The sequence below is a fragment of the Apis dorsata genome, unplaced genomic scaffold (assembly GCF_000469605.1).
Source record: "Apis dorsata unplaced genomic scaffold, Apis dorsata 1.3 scaffold_1085, whole genome shotgun sequence".
NCBI classification, from domain to species: domain Eukaryota; kingdom Metazoa; phylum Arthropoda; class Insecta; order Hymenoptera; family Apidae; genus Apis; species Apis dorsata.
The window spans coordinates 484432-496054 of NW_006264183.1; the positions used below are offsets into that span (position 1 = coordinate 484432).

At 18.4% G+C, this 11623-nt stretch overlaps 1 protein-coding gene across 1 annotated transcript in view; it reads right to left on the minus strand.

Moving 5' to 3' along the window:
- Positions 1-418: 418 nt before the first annotated feature.
- LOC102681104 (ATP-binding cassette sub-family G member 1-like) overlaps positions 419-11623 on the minus strand; it is a 29530-nt gene continuing 18325 nt past the window's right edge. The window contains exons 3-10 of the mRNA XM_006624577.2: positions 8912-9029; positions 7269-7464; positions 6706-6853; positions 5037-5276; positions 3580-3696; positions 3083-3343; positions 1657-1913; positions 419-1045 (exon numbers count right to left, since the gene is read on the minus strand). Of these exons, the coding sequence (XP_006624640.1) occupies positions 707-1045; positions 1657-1913; positions 3083-3343; positions 3580-3696; positions 5037-5276; positions 6706-6853; positions 7269-7464; positions 8912-9029 (1676 nt within the window). The 3' untranslated portion in view covers positions 419-706. The remainder of the gene's footprint in view (positions 1046-1656; positions 1914-3082; positions 3344-3579; positions 3697-5036; positions 5277-6705; positions 6854-7268; positions 7465-8911; positions 9030-11623) is intronic.

An 11623-nucleotide genomic window follows, 5' to 3' on the forward strand; every position in this document is an offset into this window, starting at 1 on the left:
AGTTTCAAATGATCAGTAATCAAATTGATGATCAATTTATGATTAATTTTTTAAATTGATGACATTACAACTATGCAATGATGAATTTTATTAGATAATAATATTGTGTATTAATAATAATAATGTGATCTATAAAAATATGATAAAAAAATAAGTTTCTTTTTAATTATTATATATGTACATTACATATATTTATATAATAATTAAATATACATCAAATATCACGAATATTTTAAAGCTTTCGTGACTCATTTCTTATAAAAATTTCTAATGTATAAAATACATTTGATTAAAAAAAATATATAATAAGTTAGTCAATGCAATAATTACAAAGTAACATGTAATTGTAAAAGAATGCAGTAATTACAAAGTAACATGTTATAATAAGTTTAAATTAGAAATTCTATATATTATTTAATACAATTAAGTTTATATATTGCAATCACAAATTAAAAATATGTGCATAATGTTTCCAATACATTAACTTCAATAAAAACCTTTCCATGATTTATAAGTACAATATAAGAATTTAATTTATCAAGATTCAATAAAGAATTTTATAAAATTCTAAATTTTTTTATTAAGATAAACATAAATAAAAATAAAAATTCTATCAATCCATATCTATGAGTTCCAAAGGAACTTCTTTTAGCACCATTGTCACGGTAAGTAAGCAATAGTGGATCATCAAAATTAGGAATAATCTTTATCTTCTATTAAGTTTACACCAGAGAGCACTAGCAGTTAACAAATGCATTAATACACCAATACCAAGTATTAAAATAAGATTGTTTGCAACACTTGTATCAGCAATTTCCATCTCTTTGAGAAATTGTGTTGGTTTTTTATAATGACAATAGAAATCGTCACATTTCAAATCCATTCGGTCAAAACCATAGACAGTGTGTAAGAGGCTGTGAAAGCTGGCACGAAAGTATGATATATAAAACATCCATCGAAACATTTGCGGCGTATCTATATAACGAATACAAAATCCGAATACAGAAAATAGCACTGCAATTATGGGTCCTGCAAATACTGCGATCTAAAAAAAAAAAAAATTAAATTATAATTTTCTATTTGAACAAAGTTAATATTTTTTTGATAAATATTATTATAGTATATTATTAATATCATAATATAATATAAATAAAATATTTTTATTAAATATTAAGTGACAAAAATATACAAATTACATTATCTTTTTTTCATACTAATAATTATCCAATAAAATAATTTTCAATATTTATCAATTTGAAAGAATCATTGCAATTAAATGTTTAGAATATATTTATATAATTAATTAATAAAATTATAAATTTTTTTATTTAGATTTTATAATTTATATGCTTGTCTATTATAGATCATTATTAATTAAAAAAATAAAATATAATAAATGAATTATTTACTAAAATACAAAATATATAATATATTCTCTGAAAAATCGATAGTATTTTAATTTATGCGCATTTACATTTGCGCAATAAGCTACAATAACATACGTTATATTAAAAAAATTAATATTTTATTTTTCATGAATTATTTATAAAGAACATATAGAATATTTTATATTACTATTATAATTACATATTCTTTTTTCATATATTTCATAATTACATATTCTAAAATCATGATAAATTTAAAAAATATACGTACATTAACTGGTGTAGTCGCACCAATAAAAAAACCCCATGCTTGAGCTGTTAAACTAGCAGCTATACTGACAACCATAAATGAAATTATACGAGGAGTTTCTACAGGTTGTCCTGTTAACCAATAACTTACAACCAAATAGGTTGCTGCACAAGATGCCTGGAAAGGTATTTCCACTAGTAGCATACTAATATAATATGGTGCTAACCGATACCACCGGTTGAAATGCTCCCTTGTTAATATCCGCATTTCTAGTGGAACTAAAAATATTCAAATTTTTTTAATTATTTATCGTATTTTCATTTTTTTATATATAAATATTAAATATAAATATTAAATATAAAATTAAAAGTTAATAAAAAAATAAATAAAAAAATTTTCCATTAACATTTAAACAGAATTTTGTGCTTGCAATTTTAATTTTACTCATTATACATAAAATATATTATATATATATATATGTACATATATATTTTTCTCTTTTTAAACTAAGAAAATTATATTATATATTAATATAGTACAAAATATGAAACAAAATAATTTCAAAATCGTTATGTTATTAAATATTTGTTTCCATTTTTATATAGTAACATATAAAATATATAAAACGAAATTTACAGCGAATTTTTTTTGAAACATTTTCTGAAAGAAAAAAAGAAAAAAGAAAAAAAGAAAAAGAAGAAAAAAGCAATAATAACTATTTATAGAAATAATTTAGATAAATTATAAGAATGATGAATTATTAATATCTTTTACAAAAAAAGAAATGTATGATAAAATAAACAGCAACGCTTCAATAAACAAGAAAAATGCATTTGGCTTACGGGAGTGAATGTCTACTAGAGATACTGTTAACTCTTCTTTGTATTATTATTCAGTCTGAAATACAACTACATACCAAGTTCCTTGACCTACATTTTCTACCATTAATGGTGCAAAATGATAATAATATAAAGAAAGATTAAATCATTGTTTGTTGTAAAGTTGTAAAATTGATATTCTATTTTTTTTTTGATATAATGCAATTTTTTTACAACTAAAATATTAATAAGTAAAATATTGAATAAATTTAAAAACATCAATTTAAAAAAACAAAAAAAAATTAATATAAAAAAATTTTTTATATTATATATAATATAACTACTGATTATTAAAGAGAATTAAAATTAAATGAAGTATAATATAAAATAATAAAAAAGAAAATATGGAGGAACAACTCTCGAGAAAGTGAATCATAATTTAGAGGAGAAAGTTTTTAGTTCTTAGTTCGTGTAATATCCATTATATATTCGATGATACCTATTATATCAATGTATTTTAATATATTATTATAGAAAGTTATATATTAAAAACAATTAATATATTTTATATATTATAATATTATAATACAATATTAAATGAATAAATAATTAAATAAATAAATACTTACAGGCAAGTGTGACAGCCATTTTACCCGTATATACAATAAGTAACAATGACCCATAGAGATAAACATAATTAGCAAGTACACCATTGGCTCTATAACCACTTCCCATGTACAGATAACCAAAGATTATTCCAATTAACAAATGACATAATAGACGTACTACTAGTAATGTATAATCCCTTTTAAGACAAAGTAATTGTCTTTTGTAAAGTAAATAACATTGAGCAATGAATCCCGCTGATCGAGGTGCTTCTTTCATACTTTCTATATTAACAAAAAATTGTAATAATAACATATTAAATATTTTTTATAAAATTAAATGAATTATAAAACTAGAATGAATTTCAATGCTTTTTAATTTTTATATTATAATTAATATAATATTAATAATAGTTATAGTTGAAAGTAGATATAATAAAATTTTAGAAATTTCATAGATACGTACAGTTATATTAAGAGAAATCTAAAAAGATAAATGAATAAGAAAACATTGCAATTACCGTCTAACTGTGGTTTCATCGTATAAATAATGGTCTTGTCATTCTTGCACATCGTATCCATGGCAGCCGCTAATTTGTCCACGGTAATATTATAATCACCGATTGCAACTTCTAAAACTGTAATAACAAACATAAAAAAAAGATTGTATTGTAATTTAATTAACATTATAAAATTTTAAATAAGTTAAATTATTTGTTCAATGTTATTAAAATCTCTTTCTATACTATAAATTATATTATCAAAAGTTATGTGATACTGCGTAAAAAAATATAATTTAGATGACAAAAAAAATATAAAATAATATTTTTTTATAAATATTTATATGGTATTACGAAATTGGTAATACAAAATCGTAAAAAAATAAATTTATATGAAATATAAATCGAAAAGTAGAGTGATATTTTTTTATATGAAACTTTATTTTCAAATATTTTCAAATTGATGTTAAAAATTTATCAAATAAATGTAAACTTGACTATGTTAGATTAGTTTTTTTTGTATTTATATATATATATATATAAACTTTATTAATATTATTATTATTATTTACAAATCAAATTTTCAGTTTTTATCGTTCTATCAATATTGCGGTATACATATAATATCTGAAAAACAAAATAATCAAGAAACAATTTGTCCAATTTTTATTTTAGATTATTATGTCTAAAATAAAAAAACAAGATATTTTATTAACTAATTTAAGATTTTCTTTTGTATATTATAAAATTTGATTTTATTCACATTTCTTGTGATTGATCAGAAATAACTATCATATTGGCAAAACACATAAAAAAATCTAAAATCTGTTTTAATTTTAATAATTTGTAATTATTTCTTCTGTTCTTTGAATCTATTCTATCAAAATATTGACAAATAATATAATAATTAATCATAATCACATTACCAATGCATTTAGCAGAACAATTGTATAAATATATTTTCTTATTGTATATTATGTCAAAGATTGAAAATTTGATTTGGAAATAATAGTAATATAATAATAGTCATGATATTGATAAAATTCATACATATAAAAAAGCAACAAAAATTAATCTATAAAGCTAAATACATGTAAATATACGAATCTTGAATTATTTAGAAATGAAATTCAATAAGAAAAAAATTTTATTCTATTTTCAATTTATTTTTTTTATGTAGATTCATCTTTATTGATTTGCATCATTAATTCGATAACAACTATATAATTATGTTTCTAACAATTTAATAATTGAAGAAATAATATATATTTCTTTTTTCTATATATATAATAATTTTAAAATAATGTAATAATAGCTTAATAATAGCACTAATATCAATGGTTAAAAGAAATAGTTTAAATTTAATAAACATTTTAAAAAAATACTTTATCATTTAATTTGAATATATAGATATATATAGATATATATAGATTTCAATTAGCATGAAAATTAAATAAATACAATATCAATCTACATACGAAAGTCAGCAGGATTATGATAAGGTGGACAATTAATTCCAATCGAGGACATATGAGGTAATAAAGATTTTACTGGGCCTTTATATATACAATATCCATCAGCAACCGCATAAATAGCATCAAACATTTCTAAGAGCAATGCACTCGGTTGGTGTATCGTGCATATTACTGTACGCCTTTCTATATTAGCGAGACGTTTCAATAGTGCGATGCACTGACTACATGAGGATGAATCCAAACCTAAAATAAAAAAAAAAATTAAAAAAAATTCAAAAGATCATTTTTATTATATTAAATCTATAAGAGAATTTTTATGTCTCTTTTAATATTGGTGTAAAAGATTATAAAAATTTCAAGAAGATTATAAAAATTCAAAAAAAAAAAAGTTTAATAATTTGAACATAATATAATTGAACATTCTGAGTATAACAACGAGAACAATTCCAGAAAATATGATTGTAGTTTAATATATGTTACTAGCAGTGATGCAGCAAAACACAAATTAGTCATTGTGAACGTTATATGGTATTATATGTTATCTTTATGTAATCTTGACAATAAGAACATATTGAAGAGAAAAATTTATTTTATTTCTATTTGTATACTATATTAAAAAAATATTATTAGCTGAATAAGTTTTTTTATTTTTTTATTTTTAATCTTCTACTTAATATTTCTAATATATTTTACAATTTTTTAATATATACATAGTTTTACTATTTTTAATGTTAATAGGAACAATTAACATATAAAAACATAAAAAAAAATTAAAATAAAATGATTGGGATTAAAATAAAATGGGAATTGTGCATCATGAATTGCTATTGTAAAGCATTTGTATCATATTAACTAGGGGCCTTGACGAAATATTCCAAGCAATCTATGATATGACTTCTAATAGAATTCAAGTAGCATCAATTGACTATCAGTATTGTATTTCAAACATATAGTTTTTAATTATAGATTTTTTTTTTTTCGTAATATAATTTGATATCGAAAATAATAAAATATTATATTTCATTATATTTCAATTTATATATTATTGTTAAAAATATATATATATTATTGATTATTGTTAAAAAAAAACAAATTATGATAAAATATTAATTTTAGATAAACAAAATTTTATTAAATATTTCATTATTATCAAATTATTATCAAAAAATAATTATTATATAATTATCGAAATTATTATTCAAAAAATTGATAAACTTTAAAATTGATAAAATTGAATATTGAAATAATAACTAATAAACTTTTTCTATTATTTATAATTATTTTATATTTGTAACTGTAAAATCAGTAAAAGTGTTTATCATTTTTAATTTTTTTTTTTTAAGTAATTGTATTTAATTATTATAATGTCAAAATAAAACAAATGAAACAATAAATATTATGAGAATTAAATACAATAAAAAAATATAATAATTAAATAACAATATGAAAATAAAAAGGAAAAAAAATAGAAGAAAAAGAAATTTTAATTATATATGTATTAATGTAATGTTTTATATTAATACTTTTAATAGTTAAAGTCTATTAACAATTTTTATAAATATTTTTCCATATATTACGTATGAATTATATAAAAATTTATTCTAATGTATGAAGCATTTTAAATGTGATGTCGAAAATTTAAAATTTGTTAAAATTTCTTTATTATAATTACCAGTTGTTGGCTCATCAAGAAATAATACTGAAGGATTACTTAAAAGTTCCAAAGCAATATCTAGCCGCTTTTTCTGTCCACCGGATAGTTTTCCACATAGAGTATCATAACAATGACTCAAACCTAACATTTCTAACAATTCCAAGACCTGATAATATAAATAATTACTCATTATGATATATATCATATTATATTTAAATATAATAATAATTATTAAATTATTAAATTAAGAATAATTATTAATTAATTATTAATTAAAATTTATTTAATTAATTATTTAATTAATTTAGATAATTTTTACAATAAATAGCAATTACAAGAATTTATAATAGAAAAATATATTATTATTAATATCATATTTTGTAAATTTCTTATGTTTTTATATTAAATAATTTTTATTAATTATTATAATATTTAAATTATTTTACTGTTAAATAAATAAAAATAATAACATTATTTATTATATGAAAATGCGATATTTTATTTACGAAAATGATAATATTGATTCTTAAAAATGTTACATAATTATAACAAATAAATTAATTATAATTATAGTTACAAACTTGAGTGTGCTTATAAGCTGAACTGATACTGTAGCCAAGTTTTAAATGTGCAGCTAATGTCATGGCTTCTCCCACAGTAATTCTTATTCTCATCAAGGATTCCTGTTGTATGTAACATGAAGTTCTTTTCCATCTCTCACTATACGGTACTCTAACTTTTCCATTTATTAGAATCTTACCATGGACTCCTTTCACTCTGAAATATTATTTTATTTTTGGATAAATCAATTGCATTATTAATCTTTAAATTATTACAACGTATTTCTTTCATTTTAAATTTTTCAATATTATTTTGTAATATTATTAAGATTAAAAGTTATTTACTTCAAAAATTGATTAATTATCAATAATTATTAATGTCATCAAAATTTTTATATCATATCAAGAAATACTTGATTAAATGATACTTCCTCTTACTTTAATCATACATTAGAAGAATTCTGGATATAAAATATTAAATTATGTTTCTTTTTTTCTTATATATTTTCTTCTTTATATATATATTCTTTATATATATTTTATATATAAAAAAATTTATATAAAAATAATTTTATTTATCAAGAAAAATATTTTTTTATATAAAAATATAAATATTTTTATTTGTTTATAATATTCATGGATATTTAAAATTTTTTTGAATCTATTTGAACATCTATATTATATTAATATATTCATGAAATATTTCTGAAAGGTTGTTTTTAAAAATAAATAAAAATAAAATAAAACAAAAGATAATAATTAATATATGAAAATGTTGCTTAATTATATTATTAAATTATAGCAATTTAAATTTATATTAAATGAAGTGAGACGAAAATAGAATAAAACAACTCTATTTATAACTTTAAAAGTTTCATTCTTTATCTTTTTTTTTGTTTATCTAACACAAACTTAAACTTAAAATGTTTATAACTTAATAAATAAGTCTCAAGTAAAATTTTTATATATCATCATTTTATATTTGTTGTTGGCCTCTTAATTCTTTACAAATATTACATTATATTAACATCTTGTAAAATAGTAGTAAAAAATAAATAATTTGGATTTAGAATATACAATATTGAATAGAAAAAATAAGTCTATTATTATTATTTATATATATATAAATAATATATATTATATATATAATTTTTAATATAAACCATAAAAAAATAATGATGATTGTATAAATACAATTCAAAGCATAAAAAAAAGTATAAGAATAATAAATATTAANAAAAAGTTATAATAAAAAAAAAATATAAAAACAAATATATACTATAAATTTAATTTATTATATTTAAATTTTAAATTTTCTTTTTTCTCTATACTAAAGTAGAATCGTTCATAACAGCATTTTAATTTAATGAAAAAAACAATTTCATAATATTCATTTATTATAAGATATATTTTCTATTGTAAAATAATATTTATATATATATTCTATATGATCGCACTTTTCTGTGTACATTTAATTAAATATTTCAATAATAAAAATGAGTATGTATGAATGTTAAAGTTATTATTTATAATATTTATAAAATCGATGTGGAATATAAAATACTGATATGATTATATTATATATTCAAATTGTATACTAATAATCATATTTTTATAATAAGTAACTTTGCTTTAAACTCTTTAAATATTTAAAAAATACACACGTGTAACCAGCTAAAACATTCAATAAAGTAGATTTTCCGGCCCCAGAGGGTCCCATTATAGCTATTAATTCACCGGCTCTGAACTCGCCACTGACCCCGTGTAGAATATCTTTGGTTTCTGGAATAGAAAAAAGTACATTTTTTAAAATACATATAAAATGTATATAATATATAATTTTTTTTAACTAGATTTGAAAAAAAAAAGTATCATCTTCGAATTAAAGTGGTTATATAATAATGTAATTTTAAAATCTAATTTCAATTTGATTAAAATAAAAAAGTAAGATTTATTATTCAATAAACCAATTTTTTTAGAGCTAAAACATGATCAGAAATTTATAAAAAATATGTCAGATTATTCATATGTCAAATTTACAAAATGCACTTTATTATAGATTTATCAATTTAAAATTATAATATTATATAAAAATTTTCTCATGATTCTCTAAAAAAATTACTACTATTTATTGAAAAAGAAATCATTGTACAAGATATCATGTAATATATTATTATTTCAATATCATATCAGATATTCTCTTACCGTTTTTACAAATTCAGAATTTTTCCAATTCTTAATAATAATTATATCGTAACTAAAAGTTTTATTCAAAATATTATTAAATTTATTTATAATATTCAATTATTATAAAAATATATATAAAAAAAATTAATATCAAAAAAAAATATTCATTTATATTAGAAATATTCATTTATTCGATCATATAAAATGCAATATGCAAAATATATAATATGAAAAATATGCATAAATTTGCATAAAAATCTATAAATATTGATAGAAATTAGATTTCAATTATTAAAATATTTTCCAAATATTTAGAATTTTTCTCGATTTTATACAATTAGAAATTATATCAAATGAAATAAAACTGAATGAAGCAATAAAGTACAAAATAGGATCAACTTTAATAGCATTAAATCTCTAAGACTTTAAGTAGAACAACTTCAATAAAATAACACTGAAGATTTAAACGGATTACTAATATGCATGTAGAATATTAATATATTGGGATACCTTTAGAAGTTTGCAATAAGTTAAATAAAGTGAGTGAAGAGATAGATAGCAGGGCAACATGTCAATGTGACTAAGATAAATTTTATCTTCGTTCTATCTCACTTTATACTTAAATTTTAGTCTTAAATTTTTCGTTAAATTTCAATTTTTTCCTTAATCATTATATTTATCATTTATATATTATTATCTTAATTTATTATTTATATATAATTATCTTTTTTATGAAAATTTTCAAGAATTCTATTTTGTGATGAAGTATTGAATTTAAAAAAAATTGAAAAAGAAAGAAGAGGATATGAAAGAAAGTAAATATATATATAAAAAATTTATTTGCATATTCTAGATCATAAAAATTGTCATCATGATTCATTAATTAAAATATTTTTAATTACTGTTCATATTGATTATTTATTTACTCTTTTATTTATTTTTTACTCAAAATACTCCTTTATTATATTAATTAAAATTTTATTGTTATGTAATCAATATTTTGTTATAAAATAATTTTAATTGTAATTAAATAATAACAATAATTTTTTATAAATTTCATTAAAAAATAATTCATTTTCTATTATTTCTATTTGATTTCAATAACATTTCAATAATGATATAAATATAATTTTTTATTAGTATTCTATGTAATAAATAAAGAAATTTGTATAGAATGAATTTATATAGAATTTAAGATTATTTAAAAAAAAACAAAATCCAATATAAGAATAATCAAGAAATAAGAATTAGGCATCAATTTTATTTATCATTATATACATTATCTCAATCTAGAAAAAGCATATTAATATTTATTAATATATGCATTATGATATATTAATGATATGAAAATCAATAATATTATTTTGACAGAATCGATGAAAAATATTTTTCAAACAAGAGTTAATTAATTGGTGTTTGCTAGTTAGTATGTAATTACTTATTGATACTTATAGATTCTCGTGCTTTACAAGAGCATTTTTTTTATCATTATTGATTCGACTTGTTAAACGAACAGTAGTTTTTCAATACTTCATTCAATAAATAAAAATAATAAAAAAAAAAATAAAAAATGTAGAATAGAAATAGAGATGTTTAATACAACTGACATTGACTTATAATTATATTAACTTACAATTTAACTTATTAACTTATTGACATATTATTCAATTAATCAAATATCATTAATAAAAAATCGATATTTATAAAAATATATGAAAATATGTTGATACAATTGATGTTGACTGTTATCCAATATATCAAACATCGTATATTTATAAAATATTGATATTTGCATTTTATTTTTGCTTCACTTTATCTAACATAAGTTTAGTTGTTTAACTTGTATAACTTAATAAATGAATAACTTATATAACTTAATAAATGAATTTTAATCAATATTTTTGTATATTAACTTTTGTATTTTCTAAAATCGTCCTTCTAAATGTACTTCATGAATATATTATTAATTTACATAAATTATTTAATTCAAGGAACAAAAGAATTAAAAATTATAAAAGATAGATTAATCGAAAATATTAATTCATAATAATTCAGAGTTTTTTAATGAAAACTATATTTCTTGCTTTTAATTTTTATTAAAATATAGATATGTTTTTATTTATATATTATATTTATATATAATAACTAATTTCACTCATAATTTATATATCAATATCTCTAAATAATAT